Source organism: Anabrus simplex, chromosome 6, assembly GCF_040414725.1.
Source record: "Anabrus simplex isolate iqAnaSimp1 chromosome 6, ASM4041472v1, whole genome shotgun sequence".
Lineage (NCBI taxonomy): Eukaryota > Metazoa > Arthropoda > Insecta > Orthoptera > Tettigoniidae > Anabrus > Anabrus simplex.
Genome location: NC_090270.1, coordinates 109,034,248 through 109,060,624, shown reverse-complemented (window position 1 = coordinate 109,060,624; position 26,377 = coordinate 109,034,248). Strand labels below are relative to the sequence as shown.

Genomic DNA, 26,377 nt, shown 5'->3' with positions numbered 1-26,377 from the left:
TGAAACAGTAACTACCGTATGGTGATATAAAAACTATAAACAGATGAACGTTAGATTACATTTAAATTTTATTTGTAGTACTAAAGCAATTAGATTAATAACAGTGTACTAAGGCAATTTGATTTGTAAGGGTAAATTGTCTGGACATTTAATATGATTAGAGATCACCTGATGTGGCTATCACATCAAAAGTGCTTCCAGCAGTGTATACCATACAGCAGAGTAATCAAGCATGAAACAACACAAGTATGTATGGCCACTTTGCTGTAAAATAGCACCTTACAGAAACAAACCAAGCAAGCCTGTATTGTAGTTTTACGGGCTGTTGCCTCCAGGAAATTGCCTCCATTTAAGAAGGAATGGTATACTCTGATTACAGGTGCTAAATCTATTCTTGGGGAGTGATCATAGATACGGGACCTCCATTTTTATGAGGGATTAATCAATCAAATCACTCAATGATCTGCATTTAAGGCTGTTGCCCAGGAGGTACATTTCCTATCAATTGTTTACCTGGTGGATTTTTTTCTTTAATTTTCAAAGAACTTGGAAATTTATAGAACATTTCCATTGATAATTTATTCCAATCCCTTAACTCCTCGTCCTATAAATGAATATTTGTCCTAATTTGTCCTCTTTCTGTTACCTTCATGTTATGATCTTTCCTACTTTTAAAAGCTCCGCTCAAGCTTATTCGTCTACTAACATCATTCCATGTTATCTCTCCACAGCTCAAAACATACCACACAGTAGAGCATCTCATCTCCTTACTCACAAGTCTTCCCAGCCCAAAGTTTGCAACATTTTCGTAACACTACTCCTTCAGAATGAATTATTTTAACCATAATGGTCAACTATCTTAGGTCCGCATTGACTTAAAATTAATTGAACATTCATTTATGTAAACTCCTTGTTCCACCTTATCAATACTACTAACAGTTTGCTGTTATTGAAAGCCGTACACGTTTCGAGAAACTTAAGCTGTTCTCTTCTTCAGAGCGTAAAATTAACAGATATACTCTTGGACTTGTTGCATCATTATAATCCCACTAGTACATAAGACTGTCTTCGATAGTTGAAAATACTATCTATGAAGTAATTGGAAATTCTAAATTAATGTAACATATGAATAAAAGTTACAATTTCCAGGTTTTATATGGCATTCAAATGGAATCAAAACATGTATTGTGGTATTTCCTTACAAACTATATTGAGTGCAGTGATAGCTCGGAGTTGTACTTCGACATCTATGGATCTGTGTACTCTTGAGAAAGAGTACATACAACTGTCCAAAACACTGGAATGGGAAAATTTATCCCAACTTTAAAATTTATCCTGGTGACTTATTCATTGTGACAGAGATGGCAAAATTTAAAGAAAATTGCCTCCATTTAAGAACAAATGGTATACTCGGATTACAGGTGCTAAATCTATTCTTGGTATACAACACTTTTCCTGAAGCTGAGCCCATCTGAATTTCTGCATGTATGTATTTTTTGTTTAGCTTCCATAGATTCAATCCTGTTCCATTGCACAAAACAGCGTTATTTACTTCATTAACACCACCGCACATTAAAGAGACAATGCTAATGTACTTTATTTGGTCACCTATCAAACTATTCAAACCTATTGGTTGATGATGTTAACTTGTTCATTTCTTGGTCAAAAAAAATGCTACTTCAGAACACATTTTACTCTGACTTGGATGAAAAGAAGAACCAACTGAATAATGGTAAGTTTTTTTAATTTTTAAATACTGTTTTGTTGAATCTCAATAGTGCCATTTGGCCTAGTTCACTGTTTGAAATTTAGAAGCAGTTCAGTGAAGTTAATAAAGTAGAATATTTAAAACTTGACTGGATAACACCTGTTCTGTAACAGTGAGGAATTACTGCCAGGCACTGTCTTAAGTCTGCATTAAGCAAGATCACTTTTCTAGTGAAAGGTGGTTTGTTATTCATTGTAAGTAGCTGACCTACTGCTGAAACAGCATGAAGGGGAACCATGGTTGCTTCATCCCATATGATTAACTTAACCTGTCTCATTTACTATGCGTCTTCTGATGTAATGATGGACGTAGAGATCTGGGAATTACTCTTTCTTTCCTGTGACTTAACTTTTCTCAACTCATCTTTCTCAAAACGTGTCATTTTAGCTTCAGTTGTTTGTCCCTGTAATTGTATTTTATCTTTGCCACTTCTGCCTTTGTTTACTCTTTTCGTCTTCTTCGTGGAGTTTTAAAACGTTGGATGGTCGGCTCATATAAATATTTGTTGATTTAACACACAAAATTCTTGCAGCCTTTGTTGATCAAAAATTCTTTCAAGTGAGACCTCATATCTTCATGGATGTTATGTTCTCCAGAAGGATTTCTGATGAAGTGGCGGATGCAGCAAAAGTGATGGCATACATTCCACAACTGATTATGTTTGGCAAATGATCTACTCAGTGATATACTATGGGACAGGATTCGGGAACAGCCTAAATAAAATCCTTTTGTTGTGACAACAAAGTAATAACATTTAAACTATTGTTAATATTAATGTTGAAGCTATCGTTAAAAACGCATATACAATGTATGACATAATCAAGGTTTTGACATTTCCTCTAATTATTATTGGTATGTGTGGACGTATAGCCGGTTGAACAAAGTCTAAAACTCCAAGCTACAATGAAAAAAAAAAAATTAAAAAAAAAGCATTTTGTGGCATAAAATATGATTCTCTGGACACAATATCATGAAAAAGTAATTGGCATAATTTTCTGGTAAATAATCACCAAATAATTCACTCATTAAATCTGCCATTATAGTGTGAGCAAATGGAGACTATGTCTACTATCCAAGCACTTAAATGCACAGAATACAAATATATCGAATTACTGTTATTTGTTAACATGTCTATCTGTAATCCAAAGACATCAAAGCAGGCAGCAGGACTTGGTTCAGTCTAGTGCCATTAGATTACCTTAAAATGACAACCTCACTGCACTGAATGAGAAACATCAACAATTGTTGTCCGTTATCGCATTCAATACGCGAACACTTCAAAGCGAAGTGTAGAACTTGGTTCGGTCTTATGCCAATAAATGATTTTAAGGTTGTTATGTGCAACAAAATGACAATCTCACGTCAGTGAATGAGAGGCGTTTTGTCGAGGTAAAAGCCGAGCATATGAAACTCCATCTCAACCGAATCAGATCTCTACCATAGAAACACCTGCAACAAAGTATCCAAGATCACCATTTGTTAAGATGTCATTCCTCAAACTTGGTGGAAGGCTTTCTATCTCACATTTGTATGCCCTACACTTGTACCGTTTCTCTACAGGGTTGGGTGTGAAGTGAGATCAATCTTCGTAGCGAGTTTTTATGGCTGGATGCTCTTCCTGACGTCAGCCTCATCAGAGGAGTTTATGAGAAGAAATGAATGATGTGAAGTAAGAGAGTAGGAAGGGAGAACGTTAAGCCCAGTGCCGGGCACATGGCCTACTCCTGTCGAATAGGACCAAGATGTCTGTTCAAGGCTTTACGTCTCCACCCAATGGTCGAATACCATCAACAGCGTCTTATGCCTTCACTCCATATGAGCACTGCAAAGAGGTTTGGAATTTAAACCAGGCTTTTGGCATGCATTCTAGCGATTAGAAATTGTACATCACCTCTCCTACCCTGCCAGCCAACATTCTGATGGTAAAAGTATTCCAACCATCTAGCCACGGTGTCGTACCATATGGATCTGATGTGTTAATAACCATGGCCACCAAACAGGCTGGTCTACTTCATGCTTATTGATAGAAATAAACATCAGAATGGAAAAATAAATAAAAGATTCCTTCATTTTGGTGAAAGAGTATTTTTCACTGAACAGTTCAAGTATGATGGTTACCATTGCGTAGTTCTTGTAACCAATATAGGCTACCACTCATATCTGTAGAAGGTAACAGAAGCCAGGATGTATGCAATCTGACATAATGCCGATGGATATAGCTGTGTACCTACGCCATCATGGTGAATAAGTGACAACAACTTCACTGATAGAATATTTTTATTCAAATAAGCACAAAAGTCATGGTCGTGAGAGGTTCATTGTAATTTTCTTGTAAAGAAAACACAGAAATCTATAATAATAATAAATTATACTACTACTACTACTACTACTACTACTACTACTACTACTACTACTACTACTACTACTACTACTACTTTCCTTTGCTTTCTTCGGCTTAACCCAATTACTTCTGGGGTCGTTGGAGCCACCCTGCTCATTTTGGTTTTGGCTGGGGATTTAAGGCTGATGGCCTGATGGCACGCGATTTCCAAGATGAAAATCTCAACTCAGGATTAACCGAGATTCAAACCTCAGCCTTCCGAGTGCGAAGCCAGCAGCTAAGCCGCCGAGCTAGTCCACCCCGTGAATGATTCTTTTCAGTATTAAAACTAAATTATCCAAGTTTTCAAGCAGGCATTTCAGATAAAAATTTGATAAGTAGTTTACGTTTGTTTGTAACATGTTCATCTGTGGCTAATTTTCAGACTACTGCTTACTTTTGTAAACAAGACTAATTAAAAGGAAAACAGCAATTTATATTTAGTATATCACCAAACATATGCTGTCCGGCCCCGCGGTGTAGGGGGCAACGCGTTCGCCTGTCACTCTGCGGCCCCGGGTTTGATTCCCGGCCGGGTGAGGGGTTTTTGATTATAAATGATTAATATCCCTGGTCTGGGGACTGGGTGTTTGTCTCGTCCTCAATGTTCCTTTCTTCTCATTCAACACTTAACACTTCCGCCATTTACAAAATACACTCAGGTTCCTCACATATGGTGCAAGTAGGGGCAAAATATCTTTTCAGGTCGACGCCCTGAACAAATAGCATTTAAAGAAAAGAAAAAGAGAACATGCTAGTTTGATTGTTGTGTAAAAGTAGATGTACGTTTGAAAATACAGAAACATACAAATATCCTTTGTATTTTAGTCCATTAGTCAATTTGTTTTTTTCTCCTTTTGTAGAAAAAAGAAAAACAACAACAAAAAACTGTTAAGAGTTTACTGTATCAATCAGTTCAAAATCACAACCAGCATCATTTTGATCTGAAAGTATTTGCTGTTCCTTTGTAGCCCCTCCCATCATGTGAGATGCAATTTGATTGCTAATTGACAAGCTTAATATTTTATGAACAATAATTCTGATTTTCATGTAATTTCTACTGAAAAATCAATGACAATCTGTCTTCTGAAATTGTGATGCGCGAGCAGACCCCCTGCCGCATGAAGATATGTGGAAATAAAGACTGACGGGAATGGAGAGCAAACTATGCTGGCCAGTGATTCCGAGTCTCACACTATGTGTACCTCTGCACACTGTGCAAAATTAATTTGTCGAGTGTCTGCCCTTTATATTGAGTTTTGCATAAGTTTGAAACTTCAGAGGCAATTTATCAAGAACATCGTCACAGTGCTGTGTCCAGTCTTAAGACATTAGTGCGAGAGCAAGAGAGAAAATTTATTACCTTTGAAGAATACAACTCCTTTCTCACTGCGTTCAACTTGAATTGTTTCGTACGTAGCCTTGTTGCACTCCAGTTTGGGAGATGATGCACTCTTGTAACCCACAAAGCCTTGTTCGCATTTCAATACCAGGATGGGCCTGCAACAGAAATAAACACATTAATAATTACGGCTAGAAAGTATATTTATTTATTTATTTATTTACTTATTTACTAACTGATGTATCCATTGTTAAAGATTTAGTTTTTGAATAATTATACCAGTAATGCCATCTAGCAGAGGTGAATGGCAGCAGAAGAGACAGAGCATACAAGAATTAACAACACAATGAAACCTCTTTAAGCTGTCCAGATGATAAATAACCTAAAATCTGTGTCTCAGTAGTGAACAATTATTGATATCCTCAGATTCTCAGTAGAGTAAACAAAGCAATAACCTCTTCCACTCCTATTCAAAGTAATATACTTTCACACAAACACACTACCTTATTTAGAATTTCACAAGTGCTGACTAGAAGGGCTGGTAATTAGATCCTGCCAACACGAGTTCGGAGATCAGGTGCAGTCATACATCTTTGAACACAGCAATTGCCCTTAGCACCCGTTCAGATCCCAAGCGACCATTGTGGCGCTAATTTCCACCCACTGCAGCTTAATGACGAGCCGCCTGACAATTTTACTGCCACTTCCTTGCTACGCCATGGGAATAGATAATTTTTTCTCAGTCGGAAATTCGTCAGTCAGTGCGAGTGAACAGCAGTCCTACACTGCTGTAAAGAAGGATTTCTGCACATTCTGAGTAGGGGCGGTTAACCTTCTTCAGTAGTAAATGTATCGTCACAACCATGGCCAAGTGGCTGAATCACAATGGTAAAGAGCAAACCTGTGAAAGTGTTTTGTCAAGAGCCTGTTCTCCCATGAAAATACCGAACAAAGGACAGGATGCGAATTTAGTGGTATGTTCACCTTCCATATCTGCTCCAATTCTCGCTGGTGAGATTAATTATGCAACAAAAACAAAAATGTACAAATATCAAGACAATTCTAAAACAAGGTTTCATTAACATTTTGTGAATTGCTTCAATATTTTAGTCAATGACAGTTTGAAGTCTGCAAAACCTATAAGGCACTTCCAGACAAAACATCCAAAGCATGAGGGTAAACCTATCAACTTTTTCAAGTGTCATGGGTAAATATCAAATTCCTAGTAAAGCATGCTACAATTCCTAAGGAAGCACTAAGAGCACCTTACGAGTTTTAACCAGCATCATTTTATTATTATTATTATTATTATTATTATTATTATTACTATTACTATTAGATGCGAAAAAAAAAAACCCCAGAAAACTGATCATGCAAAGCTCACTTAGAAGTTGTGCATTTTCTTCTTTGCCAAGCAGCCTTCATTTTTCTCTCACCGTGGTTCTTCATTCTTTTGTCCACTTGGCTCCTGTCTTCTTCTCGTGGTTTCACTTTGACTCTACTTCACACTTGCTGATTTTCATTCTGTAGCAGGTTCGGTCTGCGATGCCAGCCACTTTGATTCCTGATTTTTCCAGGTCTTGGCAAATTTCCAATGTCCACTTATTTGTTTTGATGTTTTCTATTGCCTCTAGTAAGATTCTTGGCAGTCTATTTTCTGGAAGGCGTTCGATGTGTCCGTAAAATTCCAGGCGTCTTGTTCTGATGTTGGCCGCAAGGTTTGAGAGCTCCTTGGTTTTTGTACGAGATTACAGTCTGTATCCTTTGTCAGTCAGTTTTGGGCAAAGAATTTTTCTGATGATTTTTTTACGTTCCTCTTTCAGGATGTCTTCGAGTACTGTTTTTCTGTGGAGATCCAGTGTTTCACTCGCGTCTAGTATTTCAGGTTTGATCACGGTGTTGTAATGTTGAATTTTGGTGAAGATTCAGACATTTATTGTAAATGTTTTGCGTTCGGCCGAGGGCTATCTTCATTTTTTGGATGCGGACCTTGAGGGCGTTCTGTTTTTTTTTCTGTTGGTACTACAATTTCTCTGAGACATCGGAACTGTTACTTCTTCGATTGTGCCAAATTTCATATTCAAATTCTGGAGGTTGCAGTGGTTGCACATGACCTTGGTTTTTGAGGAGATTTGTAGGCCAAATTTTTCTGAGCATTTCTTAAGGGTTTCGATTTGGCTGACTGCCTGTTCGTTTGATGCAAGGATCACGAGATCATCTGCTAAAGCGAGGGAAGATATTTTTACATATTTTCTTATCATACTTAATGGTTGCCAATTTGTTTGAGCTTTTAGAGTTTGTTCCCATTCTTTCATGATTTTGTCCAGGGCTATGTTTAAGGGTACCGGAAAGTCTATCTCCTTGTCGGACACCGGTTTTTATCTGAAAATTTTCATATGTACTTGCCATGAATTTTACTTGGGAGGTTGTGATGGTGAGTTAGTCTGATGATTTTTTTAGTCTTGTTGTCCAGTGCGTATTCACTCAGTGTTTGGAAGAGGAATTGCCGCCGGTCAATGGAGTCGTATGCTTTCTTAAGTCCACGAAGGTGCAAATTGTGGGTTTTTTTCTGGTGTGTTGTAGTTTCCGAACGGTTTTCAGATTGAGTATCTGTTCTGCACAGGATCTGTGGGGCCTGAAGCCCGCCTGGTATTCGCCTGTGAGTGGTTCTAGTTGTTCCTGTGTTCTTTGGAGGAGGGCTGCGGGGAGGATTTTGTATGCGACTTTTACTAGTGAAATTTCCCTGTAATTGTTCACATCAGTTCAGTCACCTTTTTGTGAAGTGGAACGAGCAGGGCGTTCGTCCAATTTTCTGATAGTTTTTAAGTTGTCCAAATTTCTTGTATGATTTGTGGGAGTTCTTGGAGTGAATACGTAGTGTGGGGACCCCTACTTTGTCTGCTAAGAAACATTTTCAACATTACAAGCGGTCATTACAAATATCAAATTAAATCACATGGTAAAGGAACATAAAACAGGCCAGACATAATGGCAGGTCAAAATGGGAAGAGGGAACAACAGAAAAAGGAGACTAGGAAAAACATGAATACACAGAAGGACAAGGACATTCTCCACATCCTCGCTCACTGCCATCCTCTAATACAGGGCTTTCCACATGGCAGCCCACGAAGACATACTTTGCAGCCAGCGAGGGCTTTAACAAACAAATATTTTAAGAAATGCGAGGAAAATTTACAAAAAAAAAAAAAAAAAATCTAGCTCATTAAGAATGTATCAATTTTTATACTCTTTATACACTCAAGTAAGAACTAATTCATTCTTTAGCATTATTTCCTTTTTTGAAGTATTCACTAGGTTTGAATAGATTTGTTTTGATTTTAAAAACATGTAAAATCCAAACTTCAGCGAAAAATGAGCCCTCACGAATGATAGTGCTAGGTCTTAACCATTATCAAAAATGGCTACGCGATCCATACCAAATCTTGAATTCCATGCCAACCTCGCTGTGGACATTTTACTGTAGCATGCAATGAATACCAAGAAATACTTTAATTGCCATTGGTGTGAGAAGCAGTTTCAATTCTTTGTTCTTTTCTCATTGGTAGTACAGGCTGGTACAGAGTGCTGCACACTTGAAGAAATTTTCAGGGAAGTACTCCTGGAAGTAGGCCTAAATTGCTGGGATTTTACCCTCTTACAACTGTGTATCATTGTTCCCTTCTGTGTATCATTGTTCCCATCACACTACTCACACTAAACTGTCTTTTAAGCTTCGTTTTGACTACATTATTAATCTCAGTTTGTGTTTAGGTACAGTATTTTTTTCCCTTTTTGTAATTTGTAAAATATTAATTCAAATAATTTGGCATTATTTTGTACTCTCCTTCCAAATTCAATTGTCCTGGGTATAATAGTGTTGATTTTTAATTTCACTCTTTTATGAAATTATAAAATAGTATTTTAAGCAATTACTTTAAAATTAGTACCTCTGTTCTCTTTGCAGAATTTTGAGAAATTTTGAGAAAATTGGCCTATTATTAAAATGCAGCCCGCAATCATGCCTAAGATTTCCAATGTGGCCCTCTATCCTTTACTAACTGGAAACCCCTTCTCTATCAGATAGGCTCTTTCCTCATTCCTCTCTTCTCAGCCCATGATGAGCTTGTTTCTGCTTCCCGGCTGCGTAAGGACGGTGGGCATCAATGCCCACTGAGATCTTCAGTCTTAAGGCAAGAAGTGTAGGATTAAAAAAGGGCTCAATAAAAACAGCATACAGAAAATTACAACGGGTAAAATATTAGAAACACAGGACAAAAATTATCATTTTCTTCGCACACATTTTATTTGAGATTTATTTAATTTATTTATATCCTGCAAGCGTGACCACTGTAAAAACAAAATTACATTTAAAAGAAAGTGTTATGAAAATATTTCCTACCTGTTGATGAGGTAAAAGAAATATTTGGCATTATCGTCAACTGCATCAGAGTTTGCATACAGATGTCCAGATCTCTTGGTGGCAATATACTTGCCATTATTTGCACGGAATGCTACGGAGCCATCTCCCTGCCAGACTAGGTCAAAGAGAGCATTTGAAGATCTGGAATAGAAGAAATATTCAAATTATTATTTGACATACATGCACAGAAAAGGTGAAGCAAGCTACTCTGATCATTTGATCAACAGAAAATCTGCAGGTTGAGTGCTCTAGGTCCTGACTCCCAATACAGAACAGTTATATACTGTCAGCAACTTCTACTAGCTTGCATACACATAGGATATGGTTAAACAGACAAGCTCCCTCCCAACACACGTTTACAGTATTAAGCCAACCGGAAATCACTATAGTTACAGTTTTTATTACTACCACTCCACGTCAGCATTCTAAGTAATATGCAGAATTTACACTGTGGAATATCTATTCCAAACTCTTATGATATTTCTCCAAAGTCAGCCAAACTGTCAACTGGCATTTTGAACAATGACAAAGCAATTTAGAACATGCATAGGAATGTACATGTAAAAAGAAGAAATAATTTTTAATTTTAATTTTACTGTCAGCAAGAGTTGCCGAGAATTAATAATTTTGCTGATTGTTTTTCCTAATATGAATGGATGATAAACAGTACAGAGATTATGTTGCCACTGATGTTCCTGCTGCTTCATGAAAAGACTTTGGAACATCATTGTCAATAGTTTTGTGTACTTAATGCGAGTAAAATCTACGTGATATCCTGTATGGATGTGATTTATATTGTTAGTACATTTTCTGGAAGACCACATGTTGGTTCATAAAGTGGCTGGGTATGATGGAGTGGCAAACACTAAAGGTCAACAATCTGTTTTCTTGTACGAAAGCTAATATACCGGTAACTGTCAAGATTATGAAAGGGCTGTATGATTTAGAACAAGTGCGGCCAATGCATAGTGCACAGAATGTTACTTTTTGTATTGAGAGTTTCAAAAGTGCCCCTCCAGTTCATCATAAACCCTCGAACCCCCCGCACGCACGCACGCACGCACGCACGCACGCACGCACGCACACACACACACACACACACACACACACACACAGGTCACATATTCTAGAAACGTTATGTGTTTCTAATTAGGCTATTTGAGAATGAGTAAAGGGGCCCATAAACGTGCATTACTGCACAATATCAGGGTTTGTGCAATATAATTGATAGTATGTATTTAATATTGAAAGTTTGTGCAATATACTGTACGAAATCAAAAAGTTTAAAAAATATTGCTCAAATCGCAAAATACTATATATGAGGTGTGCCGTGTGTTGGCAATATTGTGCAATATTCCGTCCTCCCGCCAGTAGGTATCAACAAGTGGGGAAGAACGTATCGTGATGGCAGACAAACAGGATCTGAAAATGTTTATTTTGGAGTTTATCGAAGTGTACCATGGCCTTCCGGCTCTACAGTACAGTAATCCCGTTAAAAAAGGTGAACAGAACGAGGTGCTTATTGAGAAATATCCCGAAAAATTCCCGAACACCGACAAGCAAGAAGTTATTTAAAAAAATAGTTCTCTGCGTACAAACTTCCGAAAGGAAGTGAAGCGGCTTCGTGATGCAGAAAAGAGTGTTCACCAAACAAAACACCGGCATGGATTGACTATATATTGCCACGCATAATGGACGTCTATGACACGTTTGCACAATATATTGGACAACCATCAATATTATCTCCACACGATTCTATTTACTGCATAAACCCGATTGTTGTGCAATAATATTGTACGTCTGTGGGCAGCTAATAATATATTGTACAATCCACTTTGCGCAATAATATTGCACGTCTATGGGCCCCTTAAAACAGAATCTCCGTAAAAAATATTTAAAAAATCTGAATCAAAACTAGTACTAATTAATGATTCATACATATCGTTGTTGCACCTTGAAAACCGCTATGTGGCTATGTTCGAGCACCTGAAGGGCAAGTGCAGCACGTCACTGACCTAACTAGGGTGAGGGGCATGACGTAATGGAGGGGCAGCGAACTGGCAGCCATTTGGATTCGAGCTAATGAAAGGGCAACGGTTTTTCGAATGCTTTGCACCAAGAACCTTGGCTTTGCACTTTGCAATGGAGTGATGACAAAGCAGGGCTTCATAAAGGTAAGTTCCAAATTCATGATGTTTGAACAGAAATTAACAAATATTTTTAAGAATGAGACACGACGATCTTTGTTTAATAATGTGTATTTTTATTCCCTGTTTAATAATGGTTTTTTTTTTTTTTTGTAGGTACGTTGTAAGATTTGTATTGAGGTGGTGTGTTCGACGGGCCGAAAAGCTTTTACGTTGCAATACTGAGCCGCAGCACAGATCTCGTCAAGAAGAGAATATTCTTTGAGGATCATCACACAATGCTGAACCTTAAAGGACAGATCCTTAACAGCCAAAGTTCTAATCTGAAATATTTCACATAGCAGTTTTCACAGGCGCAACGACAATATATAATAAAAAGTACTTATGCAATTTATGAACTTCATTGTTTTAATTTTAATTTCGTGTGGCTATTTCTAGCCGAGTGCAGCCCTTGTAAGGCAGACCCTTCGCTGAGGGTGGGCGGCATCTGCCTTGTGTAGGTAACTGCGTTTTTATTGTGGTGGAGGATAGTGTTGTGTGGTGTGTGAGTTGCAGGGATGTTGGGGACAGCACTAACACCCAGCCCCCGAGCCACTGAAATTAACCAATGAAGGCTAAAATCCCCGACCCGGCCGGGAATCGAAGCCGGGACCCTCTGAACCGAAGGCCAGTACGCTGACCATTCAGCCAACGAGTCTGACAACTTCATTGTGACGTGAGTATTTGACATTTTGTAACATACCCACACAGTAACAACCAAGTTCTTCACACCAAAATAAACTAAAACTTGCCTTTTATAGACTCCTAAATATAACAACAGATACAAGAAAATACTTGTGTATTGTGCCTCAATTGCAGTCGAGAGGAGTTTCCCAGCTAGATTTAAGAGTCCCCTTTTTATTGTTAAGATCACAAAACATCACTAGACAACTGAAGAAAGATTTTAGCTACAAACTACTAAATTAAGGATTAAAAATGCCACCAAATAAGCAGCGTCTAACTAGAAGAAGATACTACGACACACACTTTCTTTTTACTTTTAAAATGTTTCCATCATTACCTTAAACATCTTGTCAATTATATTTTTTAGATATATATAATATCTTCATGAAGATGTCCCATATAGAGGAATGAAACTTGTACTAATTAAGCATTGTTCTAATTATATGTTTGTTCTAGATACAGACAAAACAATAATAATAAACGTATTGAAAAGGTAGGAAGTCTCTCAATTACAATTGAAGTACTTCTGCCTCATAAATAATAACTGAAGATGTGAAATGAAAATCCACAGCCTGTTTCCAGTCATTCGACCGGGTCAGGAATGGAGTGAATGAAGCCCCCTTTTAGTGGCGAGGATGGGAATAGTGCCGGCTTCCGAAGCCTGTCGCACTCCTCTGGGGCAATGATTAACAAATGATTAATGAAATGATATTGGAGTGTGTTGCTGGAATGAATGATGACAGGGAAAACCAGAGTACCCAAAGAATACCCTATCCCGCCTCCGCTTTGTCCAGCACAAATCTCACATGGAGTGACCGGGATTTGAACCACGGAACCCAGCGGTGAGAGGCCGGCGCGCTGCCGCCTGAGCCACAGAGGCTACTATTGAAGAGATAATACAGTATATTAAAATGCCTACAAGTAAATAACATATTCCACACTGAGAACACCGACATGAAACAAAACAAGCTTAGTCTTTACAAAGCTTTTGAATGTATTTTGTCCACCAATGTTGGGGTTCGTAAATTATATTGCCAGGAGCAGCAGGTTTTTAAGACGCTGGTAAGTGGGTTTTTAATGATACTCATTTTTCACCAAGCTCGTAACAGAAAACGATTCAATATGTACCCAGGTATGTCGACCCAGTGATATCACAGGGCCATATCTTGGAGTGTTGAAAATAAGCAGGGAGTAAGACACTTCAGATGACAAGTTCTTGGTTAGCTGGGTCTCCAAGGACATCCTTGAATTTGTAGTGAATCGCACTGTTGTTCTGAAGCTCCTGAATTTTGTCCTATGCGTAAGAAGAGAATAGTATTTGTTTTGAAGTGCCACTCTAAACTGAATTTCTTTGCAACTGCAAATAGTATAGTTAGACCACAGCAAACTCTTGAAGTTCACTCTGGTCAGACTCAACTCTGAGGCATGTGGTCGCCAAAACTTCTTATCAGTTGAGAATCCCTCGGAGGAGGATGAGGACATTCACTACAGTTGGATAAAGCTTAAAAGTAAGTATATTAAACATGCAGGATTGTTATTTTAATGTACAACCAGGGTACGTACTTCTTATCTCCACAGGCCTGAATACCACCGCCAGTCTCCAGAGTCCAGTAGCGGTCCTGCATTGTGCGAATGTACCACCGCTTAGTAGAGCCGTCAAACTCAAGCTGGAAGGTCTCATGGTCGGAAATCTCATCCTGGTTGGCCGTCACATCCACGCCTGAAACAGTAGACATAAGTTTATGATACTCCTCCAGCACCTGAATGCAAGACAACTGTTCTAACTTAACAGAAAAGTATAAAAAGGGGCAAAAGTTATTAGTTCAATTAACCCATTTGTCATTATGAAAGTAATAACATAGAGTTCTTGATCTTATAAGCCAGTGATGGCAAGCTCAAAGCCTTCAGAATGCAAATAGTGCAGTGTAAAATTTCAGTTCCGATTACGTTAACAATAATAGGTTTTTTAATTTATTAACTTACCGGAAACCATTGTGGTTTAATTTGTTTTGGTCCGTATTGACTTCAATCTATTCACCACTGAAAATCACTGTCAATACACATGGCAGATGCCCACTCTCACTGGAGGGTCTGCCTTACAAGGGCTGCATTCTGATAGAAATAGCCACAAGAAATTATTATTATTAGCCTTGTCAATCCCATTTTTAATTGTTTGTTTATTTTTTTTATTTCAATCACTAAACATATATAGATATATAACAGTGGTTTTCAGTGGTGAATACAATAGCAGGTTTAGCAAGTCGAGAAAGCACACGGGTGCAGCAGGGACAGTTTATGTTTGTGACCACATGGCTATGTTTGAATGTAGAAGTTCCAAATATTGTTCAAAGAACGCAATTCTAGGATAACGAGATAAAGGACGAAGGCTAGGATTACGTGCTCGAGACATGTTTGCACTCGGCCACTGACGCAAGCTAGGTCCTTCTGGAATTACTGAAGTAATGCACCATAATGATAAGCTTCTAGATAGGATGGTCCTGTTTCAAGATAATTCTAGAATATGGGCTTACCAAGGACTTCTGGATGTTAATTATAGCACCTTTCAGGTATCTAATATGGTGTGAGAAACCAGAATTATCTAGAATTGTAGCCAGAATGTATATAAAGAGTGTTGAGTCAAGTTGTGAGTTAAGTGTCCTGTTGTGCTACGGAGTTGAGTTGTGCGAGTTTACTATCGATAGGACTACCATTCGACAGATCAAGGATTAATTACTGTGTTTTGTATATATGTAAATTTGTGCTTAGTGAAAATATATGAGTAGTCAGCGATGATGGTGATTTTATTGCTACATCGTTGCATCTCCATCACCATGCCAATAACTACTACTAATTTTGTTCAGTTACTCGACGAGTCCTCTGTGATTCAGTGGTTCCTTTCGCTCTAACAAAGCTAGCGCCCGTACGATCTACACACATTCCATTCTGAATTCATTCTATTGTTTTCTTGCACCTTGCAGCAGTAACAAACTATTCTATAAAATATATCTTCTCCTGTTGGTAATGTGACACTTATGTGATGACTGTACTCGGTCCACTAACGTGCCTGCTGTCATGAACCAACTGCGATAAGCCCAAATACAATCATATCTTGAATACGCAGTATTTGATATATTTAAGCATATTCTGTAATAATATACAAACCTCATTTTTTGTATGGGAAAACGAAACACAAAAATAAATATAGTATAGATCGCATCTGTTTCACAGGCGCCATTAATACGATTTTGTTGTATTCCTTAAGTTAATGCTTTAAAAAAATTTTTTTTTTTGGAATTGGCTTTACGTCGCACCGACACAGATAGGTCTTATGGCGACGATGGGATAGGAAAGGCTTAGGAGTGGGAAGGAAGGGGCCGTGGCCTTAAGTAAGGTACAGCCCCAGAATTTGCCTGGTGTGAAAATGGGAAACCACGGAAAACCATCTTCAGGGCTGCCGACAGTGGGGATCAAACCCACTATCTCCCGGATGCAAGCTTACAGCTGCGCGTCCCTAACCGCACGGCTAACTCGTCCGGGTTTTTTCACAACTTGTCGTTTATACACTCAACATTGAATATTATTTCCTGCAACTGTGCACAGGAATACATTCTTCCACTGAGAATTATATTTATTTTACGAAGGAGATTATTCCGATTGACTCGTGTCCCTAGGCATAATGCACACAACATCAACCTCCACTCTCTGCCATCTTACAACTTGGGAGAGGACGGACAGAGTTAAGAGCCGAAAGGGCTGGGTGGGAGGTGACGGTGATAGCGGGAGACTGTCCAGTGACATCCGCATCGACGTCTCACCAAGGCGTTTTGAATCCTGGCTAATGGCTGTAGGATGTTTGAAATAGAAAACAACATCGATGCAAAATCGAAAGGTTGTGGGTTCGGATCCCACTGGTGTCCGGGTGGCCATTTTTGTTCTGTACTTTACATCTCTTCGGGTATGTAGTAGGCATAGTCTATATGTACTGAATGTGACTCAATAAGAATATTCCAAGGCAAAGGTTATATGGCTCTTTTGGTAGAATAGCCAGAATAGCAGCATTCGATTTAGCTGGTCCCGGGTTCGATTTCCGGCCGCATCTAGTTGGTTTCCTCTGGCTGGGGGATTGCGTATCTTACTACGTATCTCTTTATTTACATATAATTTATGACAATACCAACCACTACAAAACGTCAATTTAATGACTAATTACATCGAAGGGCATAAGTCCGTAATATTAGGTCAAGTTCACCTGTGAGAGACAGATCGCAAAAGCGACCCCGGCAAAAGGAAGAAGAATAAACAAAGAAAGAAGTCATAGAAAACTGGGAAAAGGAATAGGGCCTAACTTCGTCTGTTAAACTTAATACCGTCGAGGTCGGAAAGATCAAGAGTTAACCAAGGGCGGACGGTTCGACAGGAAAGATGATAGGAGGAATCTGAAACTAGTATCTTATAGTAAAAGTAAAGCAAAACCCAGCAAAACCTTCGTGATTGCCATACGCGTCCTACAAAGAAGAGGAAGACTGTTCAAGAAAATCTTAAATCTAACCTTAAGAGTAGAAAATGACCACGGGAAGGAAATTACTGGGGGCATAAGCAATAAGATACACTAAGACCAGTAGCGGCCGTATGGTTTTAAACGTACTGACAATTTTAGCACTAGGCGCAGCATGCAGCTAGTGGGACAATGTTTGAGTATGGTGACTTATCTGGATTCTTCCGATTGCCAAACTATTAACAAACATAACTATCAGGTTAGAAAAAAACGAGTATGCATTTGCTTACTAGTGTGTGTTTAGTAAGAATGTACATTTTTTTTAAATAGTGCCCTTCCGGCAGTCCCTTTCAGTAACCGCTACTGACAGACTCAGAGGCGTAACGAATGGGATACGCCCCCCCCCCCTCAAATAGAATATGAAACCTATGAACAGCTAATATAATTCAACTACAGCAGGTAGAAACAATGTAATATATTGTCAAATTATATAAACAAAGTAATTATACATTATTGTAAGATTAGTAGGTATATGCAGTCGCTTAAGTGCGGCCAGTATCCAATAATCGGGAGATAGTGGGTTCGAGCCCCACTGTCGGCAGCCCTGAAGATGGTTTTCCGTGGTTTCCCATTTTCACACCAAGCAAATGCCGGGGCTGTACCTTAATTAAGGCCACGTCCGCTTCCTTCCAATTCCTAGACCTTTCCTATCCCATCGTCACCATAAGACCTATCTGTGTCGGTGCGACGTAAAGCAAAAAAAAGATTAGTAGGTTTTTATTACACTGTCTCTAGGTTTAACGGCTAAGTCACTGAACTTAGTAGTTCGTACTTAACCCGCGAGAAGTCTCGTCAAAATAGATACGTGATAGGTCGCGCATGGTCGATTTGACCGGGAAGTATAAAATACCGGTTTTTGTAGCAAAACACATTGTATTATTAAAGAAAAATATATCCGTGAAACTAAATAGAAGTTTTTGTTGCAAAGAGATTGTAGTATTGAAGATAAATATATCCATGAAACTCACAAAACACTTTTAAACCGACAACAAAGATCGCTGACGGCGAACGTCAGGAGTCGCGCACGGTGGAAACGACCAGGCTTACAGAAAAACCTTGCCACTGACAGACTGGTGATTAAAGTGGGGAACAGCGAGCGTAAGCACGTGTAGTGGACGAGTCCACTGAAAGGTACAGAAAGGGATGAAGCTTTATACCGTGAAACTATTTTGAAAGAATAAAAAATGTATGCGCCCTGGTTTCATTTGTCAGGAACTTAAAACTATAACCTGCAACCGATACTGAAGTCTGCAATAATAATGTATTCAGTTACAACACAGAAACATATAGGAACAAAATTAAACAAGAAACTGTTCAAAAAAGTTTGAAAAATATCTAACCGTACAACTTATAAGCTCATTAATAACTTCGCGCATAGAGAGCTCGTTCGAAAATGAACTGACCGATTGTTTTGTTACAAAACATTCTTACTGGCATTTACACTGTTGTCCAATAATGTGTGACAGAAGTTAAATGTTCAGCAAATTTTGTGCATAATACTGTCTCAGATGCACTATACATGAAGTAAGTATCCTCTTTCTAACTAAAATATGTTTTTATATCCATTTATATTGTTGTGATTATTTTTCAATAATTTGGAGCGGGTCTTTTGTGAGGAGCCTGCCACAGTGTTACGAGAGACAGCAAGAGCAAGCATTGTTCACAGTTGTGCTGCGTTACACTCAGTACAAGGAACTGTTGCTAGATGCAAACGAGTGGCAATTATTCCCTCAACGTACACATTTTAAAACAAACTTTCGACTGATTCTACAAAATCGCCTTGGCCATTTCCCTGCAGAGTTACATTAGTTTATTTTTCTTTTAGCGAGGAGTCTGCGGGCCCCTTAAAGACGCGAGCCCGTCTGCACTGCAGGCCCTCCAGGCCCTAACGTTACGCCTCTGCGAGTAAGACTCATTCATAGTTTAAAAATTCAAACGGTGTATGTAATCCAGCTAGTTTAAAAATTCAAACGGTGTATGTAATCCAGCGTTTTCCATTCATGTCTATTTCGAGAAGAGTCTCTCTGGTCAGTTTCTTTCACGTTCAACAGACCACAGTACATTGTTCAGTAAATCTAATTTTAGCCGGTGCGATAATGTCAGCAACGTATTTAAAAAACGAAACAGATATGATGAATGACACACATGATAGGCTACTTTAATCCTATCAGGAGACCATTAAACGTCTCGAGAAAAACTAATTGGTAGATAAGGAGCAAAGTGGAGATAATAGCCAGTTATCAAGAGCAGGCCTAGGCTACCAAGGGCAAGTGTCCTGGGCCCAGCCGGAAACAAGGAAACGATTGATGTTACTGAACCTACATAACTTCGTTTGTCGCGAATGTGTGATTTTTCTGCAGATTACTTTGCATATACGGGTCTGTTCTTGCAATGAATGCAGGTAAAACAACTCAACGTCATATTTACTAGTAAACTTATTTTCCAAATTCCTAGACTGTTGGTTAGGCGCTCGCTTGTGAGGAATTAAATCCCAGCACATTAAGAGTGCCTACACGAAAGAGAGAACTACAAGCATATACCTACATAGGTAAACTTGTATGTATGTTCATAAATACCTTTCTTTCGAAAACAAATAAAAACAAGAAAGAAGTATCAAAATGGATAGTTTGCCCGAGTTTCACGTTATGCAATGGTGGAAAAGAACTGAAAGTACCCGAGTTCAAATATCTAGAATTTTTTTCACAGAAAAAGATTGCCAGAAACAAAAACAACATACGAGGAATTGCACTGCTGGCTAAAGATAAAATTTAATGCACAAAATAGAGGTAGTCGTCTGAACTGGGTATTAAGGTGCTATAATCATTATTCTTGACTTAGAGAAATAATGTTATTAGTTTTACGTCCCATTAACTACTTTTACGGTTTTCGGAGACGCCGAGGTGCCGAATTTTGTCCCACAGGAGTATTTTTACGTGCCGGTAAATCTAAGGACAGGGGGATGGCGTATTCGAGCGCCTTCGAACACCACCGGACTGAGCCAGGATCGAACCTGCCAACTTGGGCTCAGAAAACCAGCGCCTTAACCGTCCAAGCGTGTGTGTGTGTGTGTGTGTGTGTGTGTGTGTGTGTGAAGAGGTCGAACACACAAATACCCAGTCCCCTAGTCAGGGGCATTAATCATTTGCGGCTAAAATACCAGGGACCGACCCGGAATCAAATCGAAGACTATCTGAACATAAGGGCGCTGCTCTGACCATTCAAAACCCAACCAACAGCAGTAAATAAATGAATAAATAAATGAAAACTTTGCACTGATCGTCCCCTGCTGGACCCCTAAATCTCTAAACACAAATGAACACAATCAAAACCCTTCATCCTATCAGGACGGGTAAAAAATCTGATGTCAATTACAAGTGCAGCATTTTTATTATTTGCTTTTTAATCGTCCCCAAAACAAAGATCTTAATACTCAACGTAGTAAACTGGCAGAGAACTTCAGCACAGTTGACTACCGTCGACCTTGTAGTGACCTTCATGAACCTGGGGAAGAAGACATTCTAGTCGCGCACCGGAAACTGTTTATTTCTTCAGTCTCCTCTCTTTCTCTTCACGTCTTTCCCTTCTGTACGGAACGGAACAGAAAACTTTCATCTAAAGTCTGCTACAGTGCTAGTTAACTATCAAAATTGTCACAATAAAATAGTAAGATCTGAATAACCAAAAAATATCAATACTGCCCTTTACCTCCAGAATATATGAAATCACTAAAACTGCGCAAAGGATAAGGCTAAAATAAACTGTTGCTCAGTTTGAGTTTATCTTTGCCTGAATAGAAAACACTAAAATTATCCTAGGTAACGAATGTTAAAAGAATATCATCAAAAGTTAGTAAGTGAACAAACTATGTCAGGTCTGTAAAATACGATTTCATACCGAACTTTAAGGTCAGGTTATTCCACAACCTAGTAATCGTTCCAACTGCAGATGTGAAAAGAAAATTCTAGCTATCCTTTTGCGCCGACGACTTACAGAAATACAGTAGTATGTTTCTTAGTGAGAGTTCAACTGCAACTAATAATAAATTCGAGTCACGTATCAAATGGTGATTCATTTGAACGCAATATTGATACAGTTAACCGACGATAAACTTGCGTATATATTGGACTAATAGGACTCGAACCGATAAATAACTACGTGGCAACATCATGCAATGACGCCGTAACGACTATGGCTACCTAGGCAGCTTGTAGTTTTAGTTCTTGCATGCAACTCATATAGTTAAGAGTCAACAACTTGTTAGCTTGGGAAGTCTTTAAAAATTCTGTGATAGCTGGACGGGATTCCGACAGCAAAGTCTCAGATAGAAGTAAAGTCTCAGTTAAGGGCGTTAACTGCCTCTCGAACTTCTCCATAGCTAAAGTAGAGACTATTCTCCCACATAAATGTTTTCGACCGAATTTCCAAATAAATGTGCAAACTGTCGCATAAATTTAAACCGAGATTTTGTCTGGCTGTCGAAGTACAGGTCCTAAAGGTTATATTTCATCCCTTACTCTGTTCTCTTCTGACTAGGGATCCTCCATATGATTCAATTTAATCAAGCGTCGAAAATTAAATGAAAAAATAGATGCATTAAACTGCATTGAATGCCACCTTTGCAGCAACGTAAATATCACTGTCGTATTTTAGGTCAGATGTAGGGGATTTACGATTCCTAAGGAGGACTGAGTATTTATACAGTGAACCACCGTTTCTATGGTTGAGATATAAATGTTAATAGAAGGGCTGGGACAGTCTGTATACCAGCTATAAGAGTCGTTATAATGCCCCTTCATCTCAGGCAACCCACATAACAAATGAGTGTTGTTGAATGCCTGCCTTCCTCCGCTTTATAATACTCTAGATAACCTTGTGCCACATGTTATATTTCATCCCTTACTCTGGTCTCTCTTAACTAGGGATCCTCCACGACGTACTATACGAGAAAGGAGACTTCAATGATAAGAGTCTTGTTCCCGGGTTCAGTCGAATTTATAGTCGTCGTATGTGTGTTTTACTCCCAGCATTTCCGAACTTTGGCATTTTCACATGCATTCTCTGCATTCCTCATCTTTGAGAGACTGATTCCGGTACGATACTTAAACTAGAAGCGCTGACCGTTCTGAGGTTGAGTCTACCCTTAATTTCCTCACTACATTTCGACAGTTTTCGGACGCCGTGCACGTTTTGAACTCGTGCAGCATAATTACCTGCTACTCGCGTCGTCCGAACAAGTACACAACACTGTAGTACGTCTTACGACACCTACAGCTTCACTTTGTGTGGCGTAAAGGCTAACTATTGTGATGATCTTCAACGGGTACTATTCACGTTTCCAGACGTCCCGTACAATAGGAGGCAGAGACGACTGAATATGGACATTGTGCATTTCGGGCATTGATTTCCGTACAGCCTAGTATTTGTGTTTTTTTAAAGAGATGAACTTTTTAACGAAGCACCTTTCACTAGAACAGTGTTTAGATATTTACGGTGGCCATTATTTTTATTTCATTTATGTTTGATGAACTAAATCACTCCGAAATTCATGCAACTGATTTCCATTTCCAGATTTCTTCCTAGTTTCTATTTATTATTATAATTCATAATATTAATTATATAATAATAATAATAATAATAATAATAATAATAATAATAATAATAATAGTTTTGTGTCCCACGAACTACAGTCCTTTTACTTTCACGGAGACCCCGAAGTGCTGGAATTTTGCCCTGCAGCAATTCTTTTACATGCCGGTAAATTTACGGAGGAGAGGCTGCCATATTTTAACACCTTCAAATACTACAGGTGGGAGTCGAATCGAACACACCAACTAAGGCTCAGAAATTCAGTGGTCTACCGTCTGAACCACTCAGCCCAGCAGCGGTGGCGTTTTGTTGAATGAATATTTCCTCCTGAGACACAGTTACCTCTTTTCATCGAATAAGGAAAACTATGTTCTTATTTAAAATGCTCATATAAGTATTATTTTACCGAGCGAGTTGGCCGTGCGGTTAGGGGCGCGCAGCCCCGAGCTTGCATTTGGGTGATAGTGGGTTCGAAGCCCACTGTCGGTAGCCCTGAAGATGGTTTTCCGTGGTTTCCCATTTTCACACCAGGCTGTACCTTAATTAAGGGCACGGCGACTTCTTTCCAACTCATAGCTCTTTCCTATCCCATCGTCGCAAGAAGATCTATCTGTGTCAGTGCGACGTAAAGCCAACTGTAAAAATAATATATGTTTTAGAAATTACAGCATCGACATAGAGAACTTGAGTTGCATTTTATAGTTAGTATTAAATAAATAAATAAATAAATAAATAAATAAATAAATAAATAAATAAATAAATAAATAAATAAATAAATAAATAAATAAATAAATAAAGGCTGCGAATCTCTTGTTACGATTCCCAATACCTCTAGCTATGACGAATAGCTGAAGACAGATGACAGAACTATTTAATTTACTTGGCAAGTAATTACGATAAAAATGGGCTTAATCAATTAGGCCTACATCAAACTTAGGTCTACTTAATACATTCAATTTTATCGCGATCTACCTCCAACGAAGAAGTTCCTTTATCAAGTGTTAAATTCTCCTCTCCTTAGTTCCCATATCAGCACCTAACTTCCTTTCTGTGATGGTAATCCTGATAAGAGCTACGATTCCTGCGTCCTGCAGATACCATGTACTGTACATCGGTATCAAGTTACACAAGGTTGTACGCGAGGTGGTTTCCACAGGAGACAAGACAACAGTGTTCCTTCTTAGACATCACTTACATAGATACAGGCCTAGGTGAATCTACGTTCATCTAAACCTCTTCAGGAAGAGGAAACTAACCAGGTTTATTGTAAAAGCACAAACCAATACCGATTTCCCGAAGAAAAATGTTTGGTTGGTAGTACACAATGATCCACTATGGTAAACCATCATCTGACATTCGGGTTAATTCATAGGTTGTGTTACGAAAGTTAGAACAGTAATTTTGCTAAGTGAGCGAGACTTAATAATGGAGCCTCTTTTTCCGACATCTGTAGTATTTATGAAGAACCCTAATCAAACTGGCACCATTAATATGGTTTGAGCGTTACAGCTGCTTTTCTTATGGCGAGTTCACAGAGATACGGGGAACAGAGGTTAAAATCACCCTCTGCTTTCCTTAAAATGGATTTCCATTTGTTTTATTTCTAAGAATATGAACATTACGTCTGTTCTCTCCCAATCCTTTTTTTACTGTCGAGTTAACAAAATACAGTGCTAGAAAAATATTTTGAAATCAGATGCGTGATAGCCGAGTAGCAAAATCACCAGCTTCTCACTGAGCCGACGACGGTTCGAATTCCGGCCCATACATCTGGGATGATTGTGAAGAAAAGTAACGTCCTGTGGTTCTGATTCCAGGTAAAAACTAAGGTCACATTAACAAAAACGTGAAACTAAAAATCATTCTACAACTACCGAAGTATTTATAGAAAACCGCAGAACATTCATGCCGTAAATTACTGCTCTGTGGTTTTGTTTCAATTTCTTTCAAACATATACCGGAACAGTACTTAATGATGGGTATTTAGAACTGTTCCCGATGCCTTCTGTATAACGATTAAAAGTGTGGGAAACATACTTTCAAAACAGCCTTTCATAAAGTTTGGAATACCGAAAGTTATTGAATAAATAATTATCTACTGCCGGGCTGAGTGGCTCAGATGGTCGAGCGCTGACCTTCTGACCCCAGCTTGGTAGGTTCGAAGTCCGGTGCTCAAATGCGTCAGTCTCGTGTAGGTAGATTTACTGGCACGTAAAAGAACTCATGCGGGACAAAATTCCGGCACCTCGGCGTCTCCGAAAACCGTAGAAGTAGTTAGTGGGACGTAAAGCCAATAACATTATTATTATTATTATTATTATTATTATTATTATTATTATTATTATTATTATTTTGCTATTTGCTTTACGTCGCATCAACACAGATAGGTCTTATGGCGACGATGGGATAGGGAAGGCATAGGAATGAGAATGAAGCAGCCGTGGCCTTTAAGGTACAGTCCCAGCATTGCCTGGTGTGAAAATGGGGAAACCCACGGAAAACTATCTTCAGGGCTGCCGACAGTGGGGTTCGAACCCACTATCTCCCGATTACTGGATACTAGCCGCACTTAAACGACTGCAGCTAACGAGCTCGGTATTATTATTATTATTATTATTATTATTATTATTATTATTACTCCGAAGAATAGTGAATTGAGACATCCTGATTTGTTTGTGTTGCGGAGAAGCACACAAGAAGTTCATTGAGAATTGGTTTACATCGCACTGACACAGACAGGTCTTATGGCGACGATACAAGAAGTTCAGAAGAAATTCTGTTCATCATCACGATCACTATCACCATATGCAAAAATCTATGGTATTCTTTCTCTGGAGATGAGAGTTGTCGGTTGGCGATTACATCCTAACAGGCTGCATAATGCAAAGGATGAAAACTAATGGGCACCATAAAATAATCTTAACTACGTATGTCAGCACGAATTACGAATATCAACAGTGGGCTGTCCACAGTCATTAGTTACCGGGACGCTCTACCGTACTAGCTTATCCGAGCTGACGTGGCCGGAAGCTAGTTCTCTAGGCGCCGTCAAAAAACTCTGGATATAAAGCTGTAACTGGCGGAAAGTCGAATCGTTCATCAGTGGTAACAGCTGCCAAGGTGACGACAACGAGGAAGGAGGATCATAATGTGGCTCTAAATCGACTGATAAATCAGGAAAATCCCCTTGTGGGTGGGGGGCGGTAGAATAACACCCACGGTATTCCCTGCCTATCGTAAGAGGCTTCTTTAAAATAACTAACTAAATATTATTACTCATGTCAAGAGGAGTTTGAAAGTTAAGTTACACACTATAGACAACATTACTACCGGGCGAGTTGGCCGTGCTGTTAGGGCGCGCAGCTCTGAGCTTGGATCCGGGATATAGTGGGTTCGAACTCTACTGCCGGCAGCCCTGAATATTGTTTTCCGTGGTTTCCCATTTTACACCCGACA

General features: G+C 38.9%; 1 protein-coding gene across 1 annotated transcript in view; it reads right to left on the bottom strand.

Annotated features, from left to right (window-relative positions):
- sn (fascin domain-containing protein singed) overlaps window positions 1-26,377 on the bottom strand; it is a 524,541-nt gene that overhangs the window by 10,126 nt on the left and 488,038 nt on the right. The window contains exons 4-6 of the mRNA XM_067149067.2: window positions 14,344-14,500; window positions 9,890-10,051; window positions 5,512-5,648 (exon numbers count right to left, since the gene is read on the bottom strand). Of these exons, the coding sequence (XP_067005168.1) occupies window positions 5,512-5,648; window positions 9,890-10,051; window positions 14,344-14,500 (456 nt within the window). The remainder of the gene's footprint in view (window positions 1-5,511; window positions 5,649-9,889; window positions 10,052-14,343; window positions 14,501-26,377) is intronic.